At 43.6% G+C, this 26,463-nt stretch overlaps 1 protein-coding gene across 3 annotated transcripts in view; it reads right to left on the reverse strand.

The window, feature by feature from the left end:
• PPP1R37 (protein phosphatase 1 regulatory subunit 37) overlaps positions 1 to 26,463 on the reverse strand; it is a 712,503-nt gene that overhangs the window by 141,676 nt on the left and 544,364 nt on the right. For all 3 annotated transcript variants that reach the window (XR_004540288.1, XM_033954028.1, XM_033954027.1), the window contains exon 9: positions 2,540 to 2,681. Coding sequence is in view for 2 of the 3 variants with exons in the window: in XM_033954028.1 (XP_033809919.1) it covers positions 2,540 to 2,681 (142 nt within the window). In the remaining variant the exon portion in view is untranslated. The remainder of the gene's footprint in view (positions 1 to 2,539; positions 2,682 to 26,463) is intronic.

Below are 26,463 nucleotides of genomic sequence, written 5' to 3' on the forward strand. Positions count from 1 at the left end.
CTAATGGGAATGCAAGGAGGATTCACTAAATACTGCTGTTTCCTGTGCTTGTGGGATAGGAGATCTACAGCTGAACATTATGTCAAGCGTGTCTGGCAGCTGAGGGATACAGTACCTATAAGTATAAAATTTATGCCATTGGTGGATCCTCATAAAATATTTCTTCCACCTTTTCACATCAAGCTGGTGTTGATGAAGAACCTGGTAAAGGCCATGGGTAAAGCAAACTTGCCAGGTTTTCAATATCTTGTTAAGTAATTTCCAAAAAACAGCAATGCAAAACTGAAGGAAGGGATATTTATAGGCCCACAGACCAAGTCCGTTATGTAGATTTTAAGCAATCACTCTCAGCAGCTGAGCTTGAAGCTTGGGAGGCATTCAGAGGCATTCAAGTGGTTAGTGGAAAACTTTCTGGGCAACCATAAGTCTCCTTCATACAAGGAAGGAGTTCAGAATCTCCTTGACTCATATCAGAAACTTGGTTGTCGCATGTCATTAAAAATACACTTTTTGAACTTACATCTTGACCTTTTTTTTCCGGAAAATCGTGGTATGGTGAATGATGAGCAAGGAGAACGTTTTCACCAGGACATTCAGTTAATGGAGTGTTGCTACCAAGGTTTCTGGAATGAGAGTATGATGGCTGACTACTGCTGGATGTTGTGCCGTGACAATCCAGACACAACTCACAAAAAGAAATCATACTCTAAGCATTTTTGAAGAAATATTGGTTGCTAAGTGACACAGTCCAGTATAATTCTGTTATGCTGTGTGCTTATTTGACTTTGGACCGAAGATACATTTCTTTTAAGTTGGTGCTGCAATTCTTAAAACCCTATATGCTAAAACGCCATAAACTAACATTAGTTATAACTTTAAAAGTTTACGTGACTGAAAAAAAATTAATAACTGATCTGAAATCAGCATGAAAAACTGATTTAGAAAAATGTGCTGTGTTGTCAGATGATTCGTAAAAATATTTTTTGTTGCCTCGTGTAATCTTCTTTCTGTTAGTCCCTGTAGGATTCCATATGAGCTGCCCTCTGTGTATGTGCAGTTGTTTGGAATAGCCTGCTTCTTTCTGCCTCAGTTATTCTCCTTGAAGGCTTGAAGACTTTCCAGCCAGTTGACGGATCCTGTGGGGAGTTTTCCACTTATGTATGCTTAATTGAAGGATGTCTCATTTGGGTGCTCGTTGCACACAGCAGGTTAGTTCTACATGTTTCCTCAATGTCTTTTCTGTATTGCATTTTGCCTGTTTGTTACTTGTTTTTATATTTTGCAGAGCTGCTCTTAACAGAAATTTCTATACCGTCTAGTTCCTAGGTGTTTACAGTATATCTACATACATAATACCTAAAAACAGTACAGAAGAGAGACAAATCATCAAAATTTAAGTTCACAGTTAATCCTTTATCATCATACAAATCATTAAAATTTAAGTTCACAGTTAATTCTCAAACAGGACAAACAATTGCGTTTTGAGGAGTATTTGTCTTGGATTGGTTCCAGTATGGTTGCTTGGCTTTGGGATTGAACTGTATGGGGCTCTAACTCACTCTCTAAGGTAGGAGCACATGCTCAGAAAAGTGTCTGGATTTCTACAACTCTAGGAATGCGGGAAGAGATTGAACACCTAGTGTATGGAATCTGGAAGGGATGTAACAGAAGCCGTTTTGATAATCCGCTACTAAAATACGTGCACGTTAAACCGGCTGGAACCAGTTTAGTGTTAAAGGCAGATTTTAGTTTTGAGAATCTGCCCCTAAGTAACAACAGGATGAAGGAGAGAGAAACAACTAGGTGACAGGGTAAGGTGCGAAAGAGAAAAATGGGGTGAGATGTGAGCCTGCAGACTGTACATTTCTGCCAGTGGCTTGCATTAAAGCCAGATTTATTAAGTTTTTCTTGACCTTAGACAAAATAGCCTTGATAAAGCAGGCCTTTCAGAAGCTGTGAAAGTTTATGGAGGAGACAACCAAAGGTTGGGAGGTAAAGTCTCAGCCTAGAGATTTGGGGCTGAATCCTAAATTAAAAAAAAATTGTTGAGGCCTGGCTTATATGCCTTCCTAGCCTAAGTACTACTACTACTACTACCACTACTATCCATTCAGTTGTGTCCGACCCTTGGATATTCTGTAAGCTAGCCTTCGCCATGCTTCCCTGTTTTCCACGGCTTCTTTTAATTGCTTGTTGTTAATTCCAAGTCATTCTTGATGGTATCCAGTCAATGTGCCTTTGGTCTCCCCTGCTTCCTTTTACCACTGACCATTCTGAGTAGCACCTCTTTTCTGGTGAATCAACTTTCATCACATGTCCAAAATAGGTCAATTTCTTTCTAGTAATCTTGCCTTCCAGGCACAACTCTGGGTTTATATAATCATCTTTGTTGTTATATTAAAGTACCTCACACTTGTATATTTGCACTTGCTTTTATGTGAGGACTGAAATGATGTTAGATAATCTTAACCCTGGACACAATCATATTCAGAAACTGAAGTTTTAAGGGAATGGAGCCCTGAGACTCCAGAATCCTTACCTTCACAAGTCAGTTTGGTAGCAGCCAGTCCCAATCGCAGAACAGTACGGTTCCCAATCAGCCCATTTTTCAGGTTGCGAACTCCCTCATTTCCAATGGGGTTATGACCAAGATTCAGGGTTTCCAGACTTTGCGTTTGTTGCTAGAACAACAAACATCACAACATCAAATATAGCACAACCATCAGTAAGCTTTAAGAAGCACAGAACTTCTTAATCTGTAAGAATATGCTGTAGATGTACATTTAGTCCTACATAATAATTATATTAATGTGTCCTATAACATTAAAGTTTAACTGAAGAAAAGGAGAAAGATAACTCATCTTTGGATATATTAACAGAAGATGACTTAAAATTTAAATGCTCTGATAATAAATTGAAATTAGCAACAAAAACACAAAAATGGTGTTGTGGAGCTTTTTATTATATATCTTTATTTTAGGATGTTTCTCTACTTAGAGAAGTTTCTCTGGGTAAATGATATTAATTTGCTAAGAGATCTGGTGTCTTAAAGCTTGTTTAAATAGTTTAAACTTCTTCTGCCTTAAATTTTACTTTTATTGCTTTAGGGCACGAAAAGAACATAAGAATTGTTGCTGCTGGGTCAGACCAGTGGTCCATTGTGCCCAGCAGTCCGCTCACGCGACGGCCCCCAGGTCAAAGACCAGTGCTCTAAATGAGTCCAGCCTCGCCTGCATACGTTCCAGGTAGATATTAGATGGATTAGCAGGTTTTAGTTTAGTGTTTTCCACCAACCCACACCGACTCCCATCTACACCGGACACATCTCTTAAGAGAACTAAGGACTTGGTTCTGCAAAGTGCGCTTAATGGCACCTAAGTGGCGCCCACTGTTTAGACATCCGATTTAAGTGGTTAATGAGTGATTTAAGGGTCTTAACAAGCGTTAATTGGGACTTAGATGGAGGTAAGTGCTAGCTAGGCGTGCTTAAAAGGTAGACGCGAGTTTTCGGACGCGTCTCCATATTTGTAGGCGTTCTCAAGAAAAGTCGCGTCTAAGTATGTAGACGTGGGCATAACCTGGGCATGGTTAGGGTAGGCTCAAGGAAGGTGCTAGTTGGGCAGCAGAGCGCGTCTAAACCGCAAAAATTGTAGGCGAATGAAAAGCTGATCTAAGTGTGGTTTCTGCTTGGGCTGAATGCGACTTTCTATGGGCTTCAGAAATGATATTTTCTACATAGAGGTCAGGAATGTTTTTTTTTCCCTCCTTATAGATTTAATAAGCCACCATATCAATAGGGCACATCAATACAAACATTGCATACAAAACATAGTACTTTTCTGCCCAAACAGCAATATGATTTACTAATTACAGCACATGAGAAACACACACCTTTGGATTTCCTGCTTAAAAAGAACCCCTTTTTTTTCTCACCAACCAGTGCTGCAATCAGCTCTTTCTTGAAAGCAAAGAAAGAACATTACTTCATTTCTCAAAGCTTAAAAATAGAAAAACCAGATACAGATCTTAACATGCATTTTCTTTCATTGCAAATGGAGGTATGCAGCTGTACAATGTTAACCTCATTGTGAGATCATCAAGGTGCACCTGCAAGGTAGAATGCCTCAATTAAAAGATGCGCTGGGTGTTGAAATCACAACCTCTGCAAGATCAGCACAGGATTTTAACACATTGAGCTACACCAGCTTCTAATCAGGTGGATCTCACTGCCCTGTCATATCATAGCTTACTGACCTGCCTATGTATCATCTGCTTAGGAATGATATCACAGTCATCACAAATAAAGCATTTCTAGCTCACCAAGTTAATGAACCTCCTCTATCCACTCCAGCTCACTGGTTCAAATCCCACCGTCACCTTCACTCATTTTAACAACTTCCTAACAGCTTCCGATTAGCTCTCATAAGAGAGTCTAGATGGTGGACTTTACCGTTTTTTTATCAGCACATTTCCCTTTGTAGGCAAACTTATTTTAATCTTCACATGGCTAGGACATCCTAAGCTGTCATGGTAGGAAACCTCTCTCCTGACAGAAAGCAGCCATTTGTAGCTCACCAAGTTAAGGTACCTTGTTGCACCTTGTCCATCTTCTCAAGCTCACCAGTTCAAATCCCACTCACCTTCACTCATTTTAACAGCTTCCTAACAACTTTCTATTAGCTCTCATAGGAGTATACATGGTGGTCTTTTCTGTTTTTCATCAGCACTGTGCAGTTTGCAGGCACATTTATTTTGATCTTGCCATGGCTAGGATATCCTAAGCCAGGAGTAGGGAACTCCGGTCTTCGAGAGCCGTATTCCAGTCGTGTTTTCAGGATTTCCCCAATGAATATGCATGAGATCTATTTGCATGCACAGCTTTCAATACATATTCATTGGGGAAATCCTGAAAACCCGACTGGAATACGGCTCTCGAGGACCAGAGTTCCCTACCCCTGTCCTAAGCTCTCATGGAAAGAAACCCCTAACTCAAAGGAAGTGGCTGTAGCTCAACAATTAATGGCACCTCTCCCATCCTCTGAAGGTCAAATGCAAATGATGATTGGATACCCCAAAACACGTTCAATTTTGGTGCATCTTGATGATCTCACAATGAGGTCAACATTATGCATCAGATACATTCATTTGCTCTCAACTACAAGCCATTGTGGTAGGAATGTATTTCTTTTTATGTAATATGTGCACAGGGCAACAGGTATAAGAGTTTACTAAAACTTCAGAGGGCTTGGATAGGTGTTGAAGAAAGGTACATGTTTTGAGATGTATCCTAGAGATATTACTATTGGTAAATTCAGCTTGGCTTTAGAATTGGGGGTGTGGTTTCATGCCTGAGGAGTGTGTGTTGGGGTGGGGGAGGGGGTTTAGGATGAGAGAACAGGCTGCTTTAGACATCTGAGAATTGCTGCAGATCATTTTAAAGCTCAACCCAAATATGTTTAAGCAAAGGAATAGCCAAAGAACGCCCAGTTTGAAGGTTTTCTGGTAGAAAAATGAATATTACATTTTTGCTAACCATACTCAAGACTTGAACCCCTGACGTTTGGAAGATAAAAGCAGTGCTTTGAAGCATAGAGCTACAGAGGGAATTCCTTTTAGAATTTGCTAACAGGAGCCTCTACAGACTAAGCAGATAACAAATGGCTTCTTGTCAAAGCTTTGAGAAGTGAAGGAAATGATTAAAAGTCAGTACAGGTATGTTTGGCCAAACCACACTCAAAGCACGCCCAATAAGTTTGAAGGTTTCCGGTGGGAAGTCCTAACAGACGCTACGTAGGCGTACTTAGTATAAGAACAGATGCTCAAGGGATGATAGCTCAGGAGGGGGCCGGTAGGGCTAGAAAACCCAGAGGAAAAGCGGGGAAGTGGGGTGGCGGGAATGTGGGGAAGCTGAAAGTTACGAGGGTACAGGCTGAGGGCAAAGCAGAAGCACAGGGAACGGGAGAACTGCCCGAAACTCAAGGAGAGGCGGCCCAGGTAAATGCAGAGGTGGGGAAAAAACGACGGGACCTGCAGTGCTTATACGCAAATGCAAGAAGCCTCATGGCCAAGATGGGTGAACTAGAAGTCGTGGCCAAGGGGGAGGACCTGGATATAATTGGAATTACAGAAACCTGGTGGACAGAGGAAAATCAATTGGATGTGGCGCTGCCGGGGTACAAGCTCTACAGGAGGGACAGGACCCACAAGAAGGGGGGAGGCATAGCATTATATATAAAGGACTCTATCTACTCGGTCGGGATGGATATGGCAACGAAGGCAGAGGGGCTGGAATCGCTATGGGTCAAATTGCCGAGAAACAAGGGTGCAGACATAAAACTGGGGCTGTACTATCGCCCACCTGGTACGCCAGAAGGAGTCGGACACAACTTGGAAACTGAACTGAGACAGGAATGCAGGACTGGAAGTGTAACAGTGATGGGGGACTTCAACTACCCGGGGATAGACTGGAGTACGGGTCACTCCAACTGCACTAGGGAAACAAGATTTGTAGAGGCTGTGAGGGACTGCTTCATGAAGCAACTAGTCAAGGAACCGACGCGAGGGGGTGCTACTCTTGACCTCATCCTAAACGGATTAGGGGGGCCTGCAAGAGGGGTAGAAGTGGGAGGACCACTAGGCAACAGTGATCACAACGCGATCAGATTCACATTAGAAAGGGGGACACCCATAGTAAGGAGGACCGCAACAACTGCGCTCAACTTCAGGAAAGGGAACTATGTTGCTATGAGGGAAATGGTGGGGAAGAAGCTCAGAAACATCTTTAGGATGGAGACTGTAGGAAGCGCCTGGACCCTATTCAGGGACACCCTGCAGGAAGCACAAACGCACGGGGGAAGGAGAAGCTGACATTAAATACAGGATCAAGTCTGCAGCGGTAAAAACAGCAGTTAGGGAGGCCAAACTCAGAGTGGAAGAAAATCTAGCAAAGAACATCAAGAAAGGGGACAAATCCTTCTTCAGATATATTAGTGATAGGAAAAAGAACACCAGCGGAATAGTACGCCTTAGAACACTGGATGGAAATTATGTAGAAGCAGACTCCGACAAAGCCAAACTACTGAATGAATACTTCTGCTCAGTCTTTACCTGTGAGGCACCTGGACACGGACCTCAGCTGGAAGCAAACCCAACCACGGAAGACCCATTTCAGAATTTCGAGTTCACACCAGCTGACGTTTACAGCGAACTGGCAAGTCTCAAGGTGAGCAAAGCCATGGGACCAGACAAATTACACCCAAGAGTGCTCAGAGAGCTGTGCGGTGTCCTGGCGGAACCACTAGCCATGCTCTTCAATCTCTCCCTACGTACGGGGAGAGTCCCCCTAGACTGGAAAACAGCCAACGTCGTTCCTCTGCACAAAAAGGGTAGCAGAACAGAGGCTGCGAATTACAGACCGGTAAGTCTCACATCGATAGTGTGTAAACTCATGGAAACACTACTTAAACGCAAGCTGGACATGATCTTGGAGGAGGGGAATCTGAGGGATCCCAATCAACATGGATTCACTAGGGGCAGGTCATGCCAATCCAATCTCATCGATTTCTTTGATTGGGTAACAAGGAATTTGGACTCCGGGGAGTCTCTGGACGTAGTGTACTTGGATTTTAGTAAGGTTTTTGACATTGTCCCACACCGTAGGCTTCTAAACAAGATGAAATCAATGGGGTTAGGTGAGACACTGAGTGTCAATGATTGGCTGAGTGGTAGACTTCAGAGGGTGGTAGTCAACGGCACCTTCTCCGAAACATCGGAAGTGACCAGCGGAGTGCCGCAGGGCTCAGTCCTGGGTCCACTGCTTTTTAACATATTCATAAGGGACTTGACACGAGGGCTTCAGGGTAAAGTAACATTATTCGCCGATGACGCCAAAATATGTAATACAGTAAGGGAAAGTAATGTGCAGGATTATATGACGCAGGACCTACTTGCGTTGGAGAGGTGGTCCTCGACATGGCAGTTAGGCTTCAACGCTAAGAAATGTAAGGTCATGCACCTTGGTAGCAGGAATCCGTGCAAAACTTACACCTTAAATGGAGAAACATTAGCTAGGACGACAATAGAACGAGACTTGGGAGTGATCATCAGTGCAGACATGAAGGCTGCAAATCAGGTAGAAAAAGCATCATCCAAGGCAAGACAAATGATGGGATGTATCAATAGAAGCTTCGTCAGCAGGAAACCTGAGGTCGTAATGCCACTGTACAGAACCATGGTGAGACCTCATCTGGAGTACTGTGGGCAGTCTGGAGGCCACATTACCGCAAAGATGTGCTTAGAGTCGAGTCGGTTCAGCGGATGGCCACTAGAAATATCTCGGGGCTCAAGGGTCTCTCGTACGAAGAGAGACTGAACAAATTGCAGCTCTACACTCTGGAGGAACGCAGGGAGAGAGGGGACATGATAGAGACATTTAAGTACATCACAGGTCGTGTCGAGGTGGAAGATGACATCTTCCTACTCAGGGGACCCTCGGCCACTAGAGGGCATCCGCTCAAACTCAGAGGAGGGAAATTTAAGGGTGATGCCAGGAAGTACTTTTTCACGGAAAGAGTGGTGGGTCGCTGGAACAAGCTTCCGGAGCAGGTGACCAAGGCCACTAGCGTGCTTGACTTTAAGAATAAATGGGACATCTATGTGGGATCCCTACAGAGGCCTAGTAAGGGGGTGGGTCAGTAGAGTGGGCAGACTTGGTGGGCTGTAGCCCTTTTCTGCCATCATCTTTCTATGTTTCTACGTCCCCAGTTTCAGGAAAGGCTGCAAGAACAAGCGGTCAAAGGACCCGGTTTGGATGTCAACTGAAGTAAAGAGGGCAATTAATGACAAAAAAGTATCCTTCCGGAGATGGAAAAAGGACCCAACGGAGGAAAATCACCAGGCGCACAGGAAATGCCAAAAGGAATGCCACCGGGAGGTTAGAAAAGCAAAAGGGGAATACGAAGAGGGGCTGGCCAGGGAGGCGAAAAACTTCAAGGCATTCTTCAGTTACGTAAAGGGGAAGCGACCAGCGAGAGAGGAGGTGGGGCCGTTGGACGATGGGGATAGGAAGGGAGTGATTATGGAGGATAAAGAGGTAGCTGAGAGGTTGAACACGTTCTTCTCGTCGGTTTTCACGAGCGAAGACACATCTAATATACCGGACTCAGAGGAGCTCATGAGTGGGGAACAGGCCAAAAAATTGAAGCACATAGAGGTAAGTAAGGAGGATGTCCTCAAACAGATAGACAGGTTAAAATGCGGCAAATCACCGGGCCCGGACGGGATCCACCCAAGGGTTCTGAAGGAACTAAGACAAGAAATAGCGGGCACAATCCAGCATGTTTGCAACCTATCCTTGAAAACTGGAGAAGTACCAGAGGACTGGAAATTGGCGAATGTCACACCTATCTTCAAGAAGGAATCGAGGGGTGACCCCGGGAACTACAGGCCGGTGAGCCTGACTTCAATTATAGGGAAGATGGTGGAAGCTATGATCAAAGACGGCATTTGCGAGCACATCGAGAGGAATGGCCTACTGAGAACAAGCCAGCACGGATTCTGTAAGGGAAGGTCGTGCCTAACGAACCTTCTATACTTCTTTGAGGGAATAAGCAGTCGGGTGGACAATGGGGAACCCATAGACATCATTTACCTCGATTTTCAAAAGGCTTTCGACAAGGTGCCACATGAAAGGCTGCTTAGGAAGCTGTGGAACCACGGGGTGGGAGAGGATGTGCACAGATGGATCAAGCACTGGTTGTCGGGTAGACTGCAGAGGGTCGGAGTAAAGGGCCCATATTCTGACTGGTGGGGAGTCACGAGTGGTGTGCCACAGGGATCGGTGCTGGGGCCGTTACTCTTCAACATATTTATCAATGACCTGGAAAAGGAGGCAAAGTGCGAGGTTATAAAATTTGCAGACGATACCAAACTGTGCGGCAGAGTTAGGTCCAGGGAGGAGTGTGAGGACCTGCAAAGGGACCTGGACAAGCTGGAAGACTGGGCAAACAAATGGCAAATGCGCTTTAACGTGGAAAAATGCAAGGTCATGCATATAGGGAAAAAGAACCCGTTGTTCAACTACAAATTGGGGGGGGGGCATTGTTGGGAGACAGCAGACTTGAGAGAGACTTGGGTGTGCTGGTGGATGCATCACTGAAGCCATCTGCACAGTGCGCAGCAGCCTCGAAAAAAGCCAACAGGATGCTGGGCATCATAAAGAGGGGCATAACAACCAGGACACGGGAAGTCATTATGCCATTGTATCGAGCGATGATGCGTCCGCATCTGGAATACTGCGTTCAGTATTGGTCGCCGCATCTCAAGAAGGACATGGCGGTACTTGAGAGAGTCCAAAGGAGAGCAACGAAACTGGTAAGAGGGCTGGAACACTGCCCATACGCCGAGAGGTTGGATAGGCTGGGGCTCTTCTCTCTGGAAAAAAGGAGGCTCAGGGGAGATATGATAGAGACCTTCAAGATCATGAGGGGCATAGAGAGGGTGGATAGAGACAGATTCTTCAGACTGAGGGGGATAACAGGTACGAGGGGGCATTCGGAGAAACTGAAGGGAGATAGGTTCAAAACAAATGCAAGGAAATTTTTCTTCACCCAAAGGGTCATGGACACTTGGAATGCGCTACCGGAGGAAGTGATCAGGCAGAGTATGGTACAGGTACAGGGATTCAAACAGGGATTGGATGGATTCCTGAGGGATAAAGGGATCGTGGGATACTGAGAGAGGTGCTGGGATGTAACACAAGTATAGAAAGCTAACCAGGTAATAAGTATAGAAAGCCAACCAGGTCGTGCATGTTCAAGACCGGGGGTTAGGACTTTGATGGGAAGATAGGACTTCAATGAGAAACCAAGGTGGCAAGGGGGCCCCTTCTGGTGATTCAGACAGGTCGTGACCTGTTTGGGCCGCCGCGGGAGCGGACTGCTGGGCAGGATGGACCTATGGTCTGACCCGGCGGAGGCACTGCTTATGTTCTTATGTTCTTAAGAAGGTCCATCAGAGCAGAGTTTTCTCTTTTAGGACTTCCATTCTGTGTTATTGCTTAAGCTGATTTCTGAGACCTTGCCTTTCCTGATTATCTTTTAACTTTTTCTTTCCTATATCTACCACAACTCTCTCCATTTCACAGGACCATTAGCAGTATAGTAATTTACAATTGATGTCTTTCTAACCTTTTTCATCTTTCCAGGTGAATATGCTGCACCTATGCAAGGAACTCCTTGCTAGCAGCTCAGATGCCAGATCCAGGTGAGAATAATATATTGCTAGCTACTTAGGTGTCTTTATTAGAAAAAAGCTCAGGCAGAACTGATTTCTTCTTTTGGACTCCCATTCTGTGTTATTGCTTATGGTGATTCTCCTTTAACTTTTTGTCCCCCTGATATCTGCCACAACTCTCTCCATTCCACAAGGCCATTAGCATGTCTGAGAATTAGTGATGATAAAAATCGATTTCAGGTGTGTTTGCTGAAAAAACACCCATGCTATTTGAAACTCTGGCGCCAGGAAAATGAATATACAAGTTACATGAATATGTGTTAACCGTACAAGAAGTTGCCTCCATTGGGTTAGACCAGAGGTCCATCGCACCCAGCAGCCCGCTCCCACGGCGGCCCATCAGGTCCATGACCTGTAAGCTGATCCTTGCTTAAATCATTTAAGCCCCCCTGTCCTTCTGTCTATGCCCTATCATAGCCTATCTCTACCTCTATCTGTATCCCTCAATCCCCTTATCTTTCAGGAACTTATCCAATCCTTCCTTGAAACCCGGTAGTATACTCTGTCCTATCACAACCTCCGGAAGCGCATTCCAGGTGTCCACCACCCTCTGAGTGAAAAAGAATTTCCTAGCATTGGCTCTAAACCTGTCCCCTTTCAATTTTTCTGAGTGCCCCCTTGTTCTAGTGGTTCCCAGTAGGCTAAAGAATCTGTCCCTTTCTACCTTCTCTATGCCCTTCATGATATTGAAGGTCTCTATCATGTCTCCTCTGAGTCTCCGCTTTTCCAGGGAGAAGAGCCCCAGCCTTTCTAACCTGTCTGCGTATGAAAGGTTTTCCATACCTTTTATCATTTTTGTCGCTCTTCTCTGAACCCTCTCAAGTATCGCCATATCTTTCTTGAGGTGCGGTGACCAATACTGGACACAGTATTCCAGATGTGGGCGCACCATTGCATTGCATACAGCGGCAGGATGACTTCCTTCATCCTTGTTGTAATACCCTTCTTAATAATACCCAACATTCGGTTTGCTTTCTTTGAGGCTGCTGCACATTGCGCTGTTGATTTCATTGTGTCCACCAGCACACCCAGGTCTTTTTCAAGGGTACTTCCCCTAGCACTGATCCCCCCATTTTTTAGCTGAACATCGGGTTCTTTTTCCCTATGATGTTGGGAAGATGGAAGCAGTGCTTTTACTCATTGAACTATAAGGTAATTATTTTTAGAGTCATATAGAGGCAGCTCAAAATACTAATCAGTTTTGGTGGTAATTATTAGGCATCCTTATTATAAAAAGGGTTCAGATGCAGCTGCCTCTTCTTTTTAGGAATCCAACAGTGTTTGTGCTTATGTTCATTCTAGGTGTTATTTCAGACTGTTTTGTGACATATTCTCCTACAACTTCTGCTTTTTACTTTTGCCACAGATGTCTTTCTAACATTTTCCCCCTTTTCTCCTGATTTCAGGTCCCCAGAGTGGCTAATGACTCCCCTTGTGTTTCCCAGAGGCCAGAGCAGGTCTGTTAAATCTGGGTTCAGCACACCAGTTTGCACCTGAGCAAAGAGTTATTGCCAGCAGCTCAAATACGCTAGATATCCTTTACTTGACTGCAAATTTTGCTTACTATCTGCAATGTAATAACTATACCTCTTCCCTGAATAGCCCTTGTGATGAATTAAATACATTTCACAATGCTAACATGTTTCACACTTTTTTCCTTCACAAGGGTGTACTTCTTGATTATTTTCTGAGAGAACAGTATATTGGTGAGTTTAGGCTCTCTTTTACAAAGGTGTGCTAAATCAACGCATGTGCTAACTGCTAATGTGTCCATAGGATAACATGCAGGCGTTAACATTTACCACGCGCTAAACATGTTGCCCTTTAGGGCGCCGTTAGCGTGTGCTAAATGTTAACACCTGCATGTTAACCTATGGACGCGTTAGCAGTTAGTGCAAGCGTTGATTTAGTACACTTTTGTAAAAGAGAGCCTAAAACTCACCAATATACTCTTAATTTGTTGCAATCCATCTTCCTTTTTCTACAGCCTGCCTTCTCCTACCAGGAGAAGATTATGGGACCTTAACAATTCAACCACAGTTAGACCTAGGCGTGGCTTACTCTGCATACCTGTCATCCATCTCATCGAACTGCAGTTGCCTGATGTTACACTTGTATGCTGCTTTCCTGGACTGTACAATGATTCTACACGTTCTACAATAAAAATCTTAAACCATTTTTGATTTTGTGCTTATTTACAATAGAAAGGCCAGGGCCTATTCAGATACACTGAGTAGCATCCGAGCATTAGTGTTTCCTTAATAAGCACCACTTCAGCTACTTTGTCACATTGACTTTTGTCTTATTTAGTGTTCCATGAGGCCCAGGCTGCAAAGGAGAGAAGTGGGGTGGCTCTTAGGGGGTTCAAACAGGGTAGCTATGCTATGTTTCGGGGGGGAGGCATGGGCTGGCATGTCTCCTGCCTCACAGCCTGCAAATAGAATATTTGAGAAAATGGCATTATATGAGAGCTGGAGAGGATGAACAAGTGCAACAAGGTGCCTTAACTTGGTGAACCAGAAATGGCTTCCTTTAGTCAGGGGAGAAGTTTTTTAGCCTGACAGCCATTTAGACCTGCTTTGGATGCTCCACTACGGAGCCGCAAGCATGTCATAATGACGTCTATACGGAACAGTATAATCAAACCTGAATTGCTATTATTTTATGGCTCATTGTTTAGCACAGCAGTTTGAATGAAGGTTAGCATGTGAGCCTGGTGTGGGTTCAACTCCCTCATGCACTTCAGCTGACACAATACTCATTTTAATAAAAATTACAAGTTACAGACCAATCAAATCTAATTTTCATCTCAAACAGCACATTAGCAATACTAGAAGCAAAAAATTCCAAATGAGGAGTTTGCAATTGATATAAACAGCAGTATTTGACTCCATGTCACATTTACTGTCATGTCATATCTACTGACAAACGCATCCCCCAAATTTAGAGCTTGCCTCTTGCAATGGATCCAAACAACTATCACGGAAGGCCAATTCCCACAAGACCTAGGGGAAATCATAATCACCCCAATACTGAAAGATCCCAAAGGACCAATAGACACCCCCTCCAACTACAGACCCATCGCCTCAATTCCATTATATGTTAAACTAATAGAAGGTCTGGTTGCCAAATACCTCACCAACTACCTTGAAGCCCACAACCTACTCCACCCAACTCAATCGGGGTTCAGATCTAACCACAGCACCGAGACACTGCTAGCTTCCCTTCTAGATATAGCCAGACAGCACCTTAGCAAAGGAAAAAGGATGCTGAAGAGAGAGGGGGGACATGATTGAGACCTTTAAGTATATCACGGGACGTATAGAGATGAAAGATGATATCTTCAGTCTTACAGGGCCCTCGATTACCAGAGGACACTCGCTGAAAATCAGGGGAGGGAAATTTCAAGGTGATGCTAGAAAGTACTTCTTCACCGAAAGGGTGGTCGATCATTGGAACGAGCTCCCTCAGCAGATGATTGAGGCCAACAGCGTGTCAGATTTTAAGAGAAAATGGGATATTCACATGGGATCAATAGGGGAGTAAAAGTCAGGGAGTGGGTCATTGGCATGGGCAGACTCGATGGGCTATAGCCCTTTTCTGCCGTCAATTTCTATGTTTCTATGTTTCTATAATTCAACTCGACCTCTCTGCCGCATTCGACCTGGTCGACCACACCATACTTCTTCAGATATTAGAAGCAATAGGGATCTCAGGCGAAGTATACAACTGGTTTCAAGGATTCCTTAAAACAAGAACATACAGAGTAAAAACAAACGATCTTATATCGGAGCCTTGGACCAACCCCTGCGGAGTACCCCAAGGTTCCCCACTATCACCCATGCTCTTCAATCTTTACATTTCCTCCCTCGGTACCCTGTTAGACAAACTCAAAGTAACTTCATTCAGCTATGCAGACGATATCACCATACTCCTCCCCTTTGACACACAAGACCCCACCAAATCAGGCATCCTGGAAAAAACTCTAGAAGCAGTGGAAAAATGGATGACAGAACATAAACTGAAGCTCAACCCAGATAAAACTAAATTTCTACTGCTTGAAAAGGACAAAACCCCTTCTATAACAGAGCTAGAAATAAAAACCACCAAATATCCCCTACAACCCACTCTCAAACTCCTTGGAGTAACAGTAGACAGAGGTTGCACTCTTCAGGTGCAAATCAACAAAATCACACAAAAAGCTTTCTTCACCATGCACAACCTTCGCAAAATCAGAAAATTCTTTGAAAAAGAACAATTTAGACTCATAGTTCAATACCTAGTCCTAAGTCTATTGGACTACTGCAATATCCTCTACCTTTCTTGTCCTACCTACCTAATAAAACAACTACAGACTGTGCAGAACACTGCCCTCAGAATGATCTATTCCCTTGGAAAATTTGACCACATCACCAACGCCTTCCTAGACTCACACTGGCTTCCAATACAAGCCCGCATCCAATTCAAACTATACTGTATGTTATTCAAAACCTTAAACGGAACGGCACCCACCCACCTAAACAACCGTCTAAACAGGAACATCTCAACCAGACAGAGGAGAACCCAATCCCCTTTCTCCTTCCCCCCTTTTAAAGGAACTAAACGCAAAAAGATGTATGACAACTTACTTGCAACACATGCAGCTAAATTGGACCCCTCCATCACCAACCTACTGACAGCATCAACTGACCTCAAGGCTTTCCGCAAAGAAATCAAGACCCTACTATTCAAGAAATTCACCCAAATGTCCTAATCCCTTCCTTTCCACCTCTCTCCCCCTCTTAGAACCCACTCATCAAAATTGCTTTAGACCTTACGCCTTAATTATAATTTGTATTTCTCTTCCTGGAAATGTCCAGTTATCGTTCTGATGTAATCCGCTTAGAACTGAAAGGTACAGGCGGAATATAAGACAGTAATGTAATGTAATGTAATTTATTTAACCATACTTGAGATTCTGGCTTTTAGGACAATAAAAGCAGTGCTTTAAGCTATTGAGCTAACAGTCTTTTGTCTCAGATAACTATGATATGATAGCTAAGCAGATGATACCTTAGCAGATCACTAAGCTATGAAATGACAGGGGAGTCAGAGAAACTCGAGTGGAAGGTAGTGTAGCTCAATGAGTAAAAGTTCTGTGCTGATCTTCCAGAGGTTGTGAGTTCAACTCCCAACCCATCTTTTAATGGTGGCATTGTACCTTACAGGTGCACCTTGATGATCGCACAATGAAGTCAGCATTGTGCAACTGCACATCTCCCTTTGCAATGAACTAGAAACCACATTTTATTCTGTTTTTAAGCTTTGCCAAATGAAGTTATGGGCTTTGTTTGCTTTGAAGAATGAGCTGATTGAAGCAATGTTTAGTGCGAAAGAAAGTGTTATTTGGAGCAAGAAACCTAAAGCTGTGATTTTCATGTACTATAATTAGCTAATAACATTGCTTCTTTAGTCAGGAAATGAGTAAGTTTTAAATTCAATATGCTTGTATGGATGTGTCCTGTTTATGTGGTAGCTGAATCACAAAATAAAATGCCTGAACTGTATTTAAAAGATTACTTTGGAAACGTCCAAAATTTGCTTACATCCTATTCAGAGAAACATCTATAAAATAACGTCTATCTGACTCCCAGAGAAAGCTTAATGGATGACCTACAGGGCTGCCTAAATAGAATCCATAGAACTTGAGTCTATCCGACTACCATCTTTCTGAAGCCTAAATCACGTCTATCTAAAGCCCAAACAGTGCTCAAACAGCTATTCTTTACACTACTTTTAGGAGCTAATTTTACAATTATTCTTCAGCTTCCTATGTAGCACAGAGGTTAAAGTTACACCCTTCTACACTGATGTTCCCAGTTCAACTCCCAGTCAGTACCTCTCACTGAAAATGAAATATTATAAATATCCTTTTAAAGATGGTATACTGTGTTACTTTTTTTGTTTTTATTATGTTAAAGCTTACAATCCTGTAATAATGAAGAAAAAGAATATGACAGGGCAGTGAGTCCACCTTGTGTTGTCTCCTGGTATCTATCCTAGCAGAATTAACTGCCATAACGACGTCTATACGGAACAGTATAATAAAACCAGAATTGCTATTATTGTATGGCTCATTGTATAGCACAGCGGATTAGAATGAAGGTTAGCATGCAAGCATGTCACATTTTTTTCAAGATTCACACTGATGTTCCCAGTTCAACTCCCACTGAAAATAATATATTATAAATATCCTTTTAAAGATGATATGCTGTGTTTTTATTATGTTAAAGCTTATGTTATGTTAAAGCTTACAATCCTGAAATAATGGAAAAGAATTAGTAAAAAACACATATTTTTAATAATATATTTTTATTAAATTTTTCAAAACTGAACAACTGAAAAGTAGCCAAGTCACAATACAGCACACCAAACAGCTAATCACCAAATATCTGCACAGAAAAAAACCCCATGTGAAGTGACCATTATCTAATCCCCTTCAAACCAACCCCCCACCCCCATCCCCCCCCACACAGTTGAACAACAAAAGCAAAAGAAGGGACTCTCAGGTACAAACAATTCAAACTGACTGTTTCCCAAACCTTATGATAAAAAGGCATAGTATGACGACGAGTAGCTGTCAACTTGGACATCAACTGCAGATAGTCCAAGCGGATACAGATGTGTCCCATAGCTGGCAAATATTTCTTCTTCCAAAAAGCAGCCAGCTCAATGCGGGCTGCTGAAAACAAAAAAAATTGCAAATCTGTGTTCCGGTTTCGTAAAACCCGGAACAGGGGCATTCAACAAACAACAGGCCATCAAAAGTGGAAAATGTTTACGCAATATAGTAACCAAAAGCTTACCAACCTCCTGCCAATATAGCACCACAGCAGGACAACACCACCACACATGACGAAAATCACCCCTCTGCCCACAGCCACGCCAACAAAGCGCAAAACCAGACTTATAAATCTGGTACAATTTAATGGGAGTATAGTACCGATGATAATAGATTTTATAGCTATTTTCTATGAAAGCAGAGGACATGGAAGTAGTAAACAAACACTTATACAGATATTGCCAAGATCTCAGAGACAGAAACTCCCAAAATCGATCTCCCACGAACGCTTATAGGGATCATCCAGGGGGAACCGCACTAACAGGGCCTGGTATAATCAAGAGATTCCTCCCCGCCCTGTGCCCATGTGAAGAGCCCTTTCCAACTTGGTCTCACTCAAACACAAATCCCAAAAAGCATGTTTAAGAAGAAAGGAGCGCAGTTGTGTATTGAAAAAAGAGTCAACTGCCAAAAGCCCAAACTCCTCTTCTAAATGATCAAAAGAACATATATGAGTCTCCAACCACACCTGCCCCAGAGTACGAAGGCCCGCATGAGTCCAAAGCTTGCGAAAAGGTTCCGCTCTACCTGGGGAAAACCCTGGAGTCAAGCATATAGGAGTCTGACGAAAAAAACAGCCGCTCTGGGAACAATTGTCGCCGGACCTGATACCAAGTCCATAAAGTGCTATGCAAATATGGATTAGGATCAGAAATAGAACCCCGTAAAATACCTATGGGGGCCCAAGGCAATTTCCATAAGGAAATAATTGGTAAACAATACTGAACAATTCGAATCCAAGGGCGATCCAAATAAGAACCCCAGGCAGCAATTTCCTGCAACCGTGTGGCCTGATAATACCCCCAAAAATATGGGACCCCAATGCCACCGGAAAATTTAGACTGATAAAGAACTGTCCGCCGCAACCTTGGAGGACGTTTATTCCAAATAAAGTCAAAAACCTTTCGATTAAGGCGGCGGAAAAAAAGAATAAAAAACATTTTACATTTAACTAAATACATTGTAGGGACGTCTACCTGGCATTTACAAGTGAAAAAATTGTATTATTGGAGACGCGCTGTGGACGCCTAAGTGACGCTAAGCGCGACATGCGCCTCGTGGACGTCTAAAGCACGCCTAAAGATAGGCGCAGTTTGCAGAATTGGGGCCTAAATGCTTCATGTCCTATTTGATATCTTTGGGTCACATGGCACTTAGAGCATGATAATGAAAGATTAGTTTCTTACCTGGATAATGTTCTTTCAGTTAATCTACTATAGATTCTGTACATGTGATGATTTATCCCTTCCTGCGAACTGACTTGCAGAGAGAAAATACAACTTTGAGCATCTCCTCTATAGAGGTGGAGCCCCAGTCCACAGCTCAGTTTAATCTCAAAGCAATCGACCTGCACTGAAACAAAAGACAAAGGAGGAGGGGAACGGGGAAACTCCCTGCAACAACAGCAATTCTGTTCTGCAACACAGAAAACAATAATTAGAAGAAAACATCATAACGACTGAAATACAACCATAGAGAAACAACCTGCTGTGTACAACTGGCACTAACATTAAGGGACACACAAAAAGAAAGACAAGTGAGATGTCTAAATCAACCAACAGTTCCTTTATTGATATAGTAAAGTCAATGTAAGTTTGCTTGTCTCGTAAACAGAGTTGTAGAAACTAAGGTCCCAACTAGGATCCCAGTTTTGGCAGTATGAACTGCCTTCCTCTGGGGACGTACAAACAACAATAGTGTTGTTACATTGGAACCTGTCTCACTATAGAGACAACAGTAGTTAAATTGGCTTTAGGTACATAGGAGTATGGGGCAATACATGGAAAAACAAGAAACTATATTGTAATGACAGGCTGCACCTTACCATGGCAGGAAAAAAAATCCTAGCTGAGAAATTCAGGCAATATGTTTCTAGGCGATTACTTCCGGTGGCCACCCCCAGCAAAAGAGAAGATTTGATGATGATAAAGATAGCAATGAAAACAACATTAACAATTCACATCTTAACAATGCAACAGGAAATGAGCTGAAATGAAAAACTATACAAAATATGAGATTGCTACAGAATAGTAGCTGGAAAGCAATGACCACAAATGCAACAAAAATCTGGATCTGCAAGCCCTGATATTAGAGGCAGATTTGGATATCATTGCTATCACAGAGACATGGTTCACTGATTCCCATGAATGGGACGCCAACATACCGGGCTATAATCTTTTTAGGAAGGACAGAGATGGTCGAAAAGGTGGAGCAGCAGCTCTCTATGTAAAGACAGATATCCAAGCGAATGAAATGCAGGGGGCCTGGGGGAAAAGAAGAAGCGATATGGATTATTTTGAAAAGAGAAGATGGAACTTATATCCACTTGGGTGTTGTCTACAGGCCTCCGACTCAATCGTAGCAAATTGACAAAGATCTGATTACAGATATACAAAAGCCGGGAAAGAAAGGAGAGGTGGTGCTGCTGCTGGGTGATTTCAACCTGTCGGATGTGGACTGGAAAGTTCTGTCTGCAGAATGGATGCCTTTCAAGGGGCTCTGCTCAGATAAATGGTGACGGGAACCCACGAGGAAAAAACAATACTAGATCTGGTACTCACAAATGGGGAAAGTGTCTCTAATGTCCAAGTGGGGGCCCACCTGGGAAGTAGTGATCATCATACGGTTTGGTTCGATATAATAGCCAAAGAGGAGGATGACTGCACAAAACTCAAAGTCCTGGATTTGAAATGTGCTGACTTTAGTAGCATGGGAGAGTACCTGAAGAAAGAGCTGATTGGACATAAGGGAAATGGAAAACTAGTGGTCCAAGTTAAAAAGTGCAATAAATAGAGCTAGCGACCTTTATGTGAAGAAAATAAAATAAAAACCAAAGAAAAAGAAAATTGGCGTTTGTGAAATATAAAAAAACTCAAAAAGAGGAGTACAGAAAGGAATATCCGATGGAACTGAAAGAAGTCAATAGAGAGATACGTCTGGCAAAAGCGCAAGCGGAAGAGCAAATAGCTAGAAATATAAGCAAGGGAGACAAAAATATTTTCAGGTATATTAGTGAAAGAAGGAAGACAAAAAATGGAATTACGAGACTGAAAGAAGGTATGAACCGCTATGTGGAGAGTGATGAGGAAAAAGCAAATGTGCTAAACAAATACTTCTGTTTGGTGTTCACAGAAGAAAAACACGAAGGAGTACTGTAATTGGTTAGCAAAGTTACACCTGAGAATGCAGTGGATATTGCACCATTCACAGAAGAAAGTGTTTATGAACAACTTGAAAAATTGAAGTTGGACAAAGCTATGGGACCGGATGGGATCCATCTCAGGATATTGAGGGAGCTCCGAGAGGTTCTGGTGGGTCCTCTTAAAGATTTGTTCAATAAATCTTTAGAGACGGGAGAGGTTCTGCAGGACTGGAGAAGAGAGGATGTGGACTCTCTTCACAAAAGGGGATGCAGAGATGACATGTGAAACTACAGGCCGGTAAGCCTCACTTCAGTTATTGGAAAAATAATGGAAACGTTGCTGAAGGAAAGGATAGTGAAATTCTTAGAATCTAATGGATTACAAGATCCGAGGCAACATGGGTTTACTAAAGGTAAATTGTGCCAAACAAATCTGACTGAATTCATTGGCTTGGTGACCACAGAATTGGATCAAGGACGTGTGCCAGATGTAATTTACTTAGATTTCAGCAAAGCCTTTGACACGGTTCCTCTTAGAAGGATCTTAAACAAACTCCATGGGCTGAAGTTAGGGCTCAGTCTAGTGAACTGGATTAGAAACTGGTTGACGGACAGACGCCAGAGGGTAGTGGTAAATGGAATTCGCTCAGAGGAGAGTCAGGTGAGTACTGGAGTGCCTCAAGGATCAGTGCTGGGACCTATTCTGTTCAATATGTGAGTAACATTGCTAAAGGGTTAGAAGGCAAAAATAGGTTCTTACCTGATAATTTTCTTTTTTTTAGACTCTTTAGACTCTCTAGACTCTCTAGACCAGCAGGTGGAGACTGAGACCAAACTTTTGGTTATAGTACTTAATAGCTGTCCCTCCCTCTATCTAATAGTCTGCCGAATAGCCAAGCAGAACTAAGAAAAACTAACCAGAAACAGTAACAACACTCCAAACAGGAGTAGCAACTAATATACAGAAATGCTGTTGGAAAATGCATAGGCTAGGCCCCTGCAGGAAAATGTCCCCCTAGCTCACCAGCTATGCCAGCCATACCACAGCCGCTGTTCTTTGATCTCCCCGGCCCTAGAAAAATATTAGAACCTGCAGAGAAAGCAAAATCTTAATGTAGAACACCCACAAGAACAACATGACAACAGACAGGGTGGGGTGCTGTACTGGGCCAAAGAGTCTAAAAGAAAGAAAATTAGCAGGTAAGAATCTAAGAACATACATAAGAACATAAGAAGTTGCCTCCACTGGGTCAGACCGAGGTCCATCTCGCCCAGCGGTCAACTCCCGCGGCGGCCCATCAGGTCTGCGACCTGTGAAGTGGTTTCTGACCACTTTTATAACCTACCTCAAGTTCTATCTGTACCCCTCTATCCCTTTATCCTCCAGGAACCTATCCAAACCCTTCTTGAACCCCTGTACAGAGTTCTGGCCTATCACTTCCTCCGGAAGCGCGTTCCATGTGTCCACCACCCTCTGCGTAAAAAAGAACTTTCTAGCATTTGTTCTAAACCTGTCCCCTTTCAATTTCTCTGAGTGACCCCTAGTGCTTGTGGCTCCCCTCAGTTTGAAGAATCTGTCCTTATTTACTCTCTCTATGCCCTTAAGGATTTTGAAGGTTTCTATCATGTCCCCTCTAAGTCTCCTCTTCTCCAGGGAGAACAGCCCCAGCATTTTTAACCTGTCAGCGTATGGAAATTTTTCCATACCTTTTATCAGCTTAGTCGCCCTCCTCTGCACTCCCTCGAGTACCGCCATGTCCTTCTTGAGGTACGGCGACCAGTATTGAACACAGTACTCCAGGTGCGGGCGCACCATTGCGCGATACAGCGGCATGATGACTTCCTTCGTCCGGGTTGTGATACCCTTTTTGATGATGCCCAGCATTCTAATTTCTTCTTCTTTGTCAATACTATCTAGATCAATACAGCTTCATTGATGGGACGTACCAAAGCAGTAACCATCATGGGTGGGACCCCCTAAGGGCCGACATCAGAATACGCTCACCGAACACTAAGTCCCGACATGCCTGAACGTCCACACAGTAGTGTCACACAAAGGAATGCAGAGAAGATCAAACCACAGCTTTACAAATATCCACCAGAGGCACAAGCAAAGACTCAGTTCAAGAAGCTGCCTGACCCCAAGTGGAATGAGCCTTGAAAAATTCTGGAACAGGGTTCTTCTGAAGAATGTATGTGGAAGCAATAGTCTCCTTGATCCAGCATGCAATGGTAGCCTTGGAAGCACCATCCCCCTTACGAGGGCCTGCTAAGAGGACAAAGAGATGATCCGATTTCCGGAACTCCTGGGCCCACTGAACATAAGCGGGAAGGACCCAACAGACATCCAACTTGTGCAACTACTTCTGCTCCGAAGAGTCCTCCTGACATCCAAACACCGGGAGGACTATGGACTAATTGACATGAAAAGGCGAAACCACCTTTGGCAGAAAGGAAAGAACAGGCCGCAACACAACCCGCTCCCTAGAAAATTCCAGGAAGGGAGGCCTACAAGAGAAAGCCTGCAGCTCAGAAACGCGCCTGGCAGAAGTAATAGCCACCAAAAAGACTACTTTAAGAGTAAGGCCTTCAAAAAGCAGGAACCTAAGGGCTCAAAAGGAGGGCACACAAGCATGGATAGGACCAGATTGAGATCCCAAGCAGAAAACGAAGGCTGTACCAGAGGCCAAAGCAATTTGGCCGCCCTCAAAAAGCAAAACACGTTCGGCAGAGATGTCAAGCGCCAACCCTGCAGTAACCCGTGAAAAGCGGACAAGGCCGCAAGCTGAACCTGGAGAGAAGACCAGGCCAGGCCCCTGTCCAGGCCATCCTGCAAGAACACCAAAAAGTTAGGCAAAGAAGCACGAAAAGGAACCACTCCGCACGCAGCACACCATTCCTCAAAAAGACGCCACACACGCACATAAGCCCTGGAAGTGGGAAGTCTCCGTGATCCCAAGAGAGTTGAGATCCTTTATCTAAATAACTTTTCTTAGCTAGGCGTTCTTGCTCAAGAGCCAAGCCGTAGGACAAAAGAGACCCGGTTCGAACATCAAAATGGGACCTGAGACAGAAGGTTAGGTGAAAGGGGCAGAGGAAGAGGATCTGCAACGAGATGATGAACCAGATCTGAATACCATGGGTGCCGGGGCCATCAGGATCATGCGGCCGAGATGCCAAAGAATGCGAAGAACTCTGCCCACCATAGGCCACGGGGGAAACGCATACAGAAGGCCAACTGTCGGCCAAGGCTGCACCAGAGCAACCAGCCCGTTGGCCAGAACATCCCTGCACCAACTGAAGAACCGAGGAGCTTTGGCATTGACACTCGTGGCCATCAGGTCCATGACTGGCCGATCCTAAGTCTGCACAACCAAGTCGAAGGCTGCGGGACCAAGACACCACTCTCTGGGATCTAGCACGTGACGACTGAGGAAGTCCGCCCGAATATTCGCCACTCCTGCTATGTGTGAAGCCAAGATGTCCAGAAGATGAGTTTCTGCCTAGACTATGAGCAGAGCCATTTCCTGTGCCATCAGACGACTCTTGGTTCCTCCCTGACGATTGACATAGGCCACCACCGTGGCACTGTCTGAGAAAAACCCGAATAGACTTGCCCATCAACAAGTTCTGGAACACTAGCACCACAAGCCGAATGGCTCTGGTCTCCAGAACATTGATTGACCAAGACGTCTCCTCCAGAGACCAACTGCCCTGAGCTAAGCGACCGAAACACTGAGCTCTCCAATAAAGGAGACTGGCGTCCATGATAATGACTGTCCACTGGGGCTGATCCAGACTCACTCCCTACACCAGATTGGAAGACTACAGCCTTTGGAAGCCACATTTGGAGTACTGTGTTCAGTTTTGGAGGCCGTATCTGGCAAAGGATATAAAAAGAGTTGAAGTGGTCCAAAGGAAGGCAATGAGAATGGTAAGAGGTTTGAACAAAAAGAAGTATGAGAAGAGGCTGGAAGACCTAAATATGTATACTCTGGAGGAGGGGAGGGGAGGGAAGGGGAGATATGATACCAATGTTTAAATACTTGAAAGGCATTAATATAGAACCAAATCTTTTCCAGAGAAGAAAAAATTGTAAAACTAGAGGGTATAATTTGAGGTTACAGGGAGGAAGACTTAGGAGCAATGTTAGGAAATTCTTCTTCAAAGAGAGGATGGTAGATGCCTGGTGGTGGAGTGGAAGACGGTGATGGAATTCAAAAAAGCGTGGGATAAAAATAAAGGATCTTTAATTAGAAAATGAAGGCTGTAAATTAAAAAACTAAGGCCGATATTGGACAGACTTTCATGGTCTATGTCCCATATATGGTGATTTGGTGTAGGATGGGGTGGGCATCAATGTGAACTCCACTAAAATGGAACATGAGGATGTTACTGGCCAGTCTTTATGGTAGATATCCTGCAAACAATGGGATGGTTGGATAGGCTGGAGTGAGCTTGGAAGGCAACTTCAGCATTTGGATCTAGGACACCAGACTTTACAGTCTATGGCCCAGAAATATCAAACAATAGACAAGTTAATCTAATCATGTATATTTTAATGGGTATAAATTAAATTATATGCAGACTGGATGGACCGTTCAGGTCTTTATCTGCCATGATTTACTATGTAATTGCTTAGTAGGGATAGCAGTAGCAAAACGTCTTGGCATCTTCCAACAGTATGTGCACCAAAAAGAGCTTAGTGAGACAGATAAAGTGGGATTAGAAAAGGCTCAAAGAAGAGTGACCAAGATGATAAAAGGGATAGAACTCTTCTCATATGAAGAAAGACTAAAAAGGTTAGGGCTCTGCAGCTTGGAAAAGAGACTGCTGAGGGGAAATATGATTGAAGTCTACAAAATCCTGAGTGGAGTAGAAGTGGATCAATTTTTCACTCCATCAAAAATTACAAAGACTAGATGAAGTTACAGGGAAATACTTTTAAAACCAATAGGAGGAAATATTTTTTCACTCAGAGAAGCTCTGGAATGCATTGCCAGAGGTTGTGGTAAGAATGGATAGTGTAGCTAGTTTTAAGAAAGGTTTGGAGAACCTTAATGACTTACCTTCTAAATTGACGAACTAATAATGTTTTAATACCTTTTTCTCATGTTCACATTTTATATGTTACCTGATGTTAATTAGT

The sequence above is a fragment of the Geotrypetes seraphini genome, chromosome 8 (assembly GCF_902459505.1).
Source record: "Geotrypetes seraphini chromosome 8, aGeoSer1.1, whole genome shotgun sequence".
Lineage (NCBI taxonomy): Eukaryota > Metazoa > Chordata > Amphibia > Gymnophiona > Dermophiidae > Geotrypetes > Geotrypetes seraphini.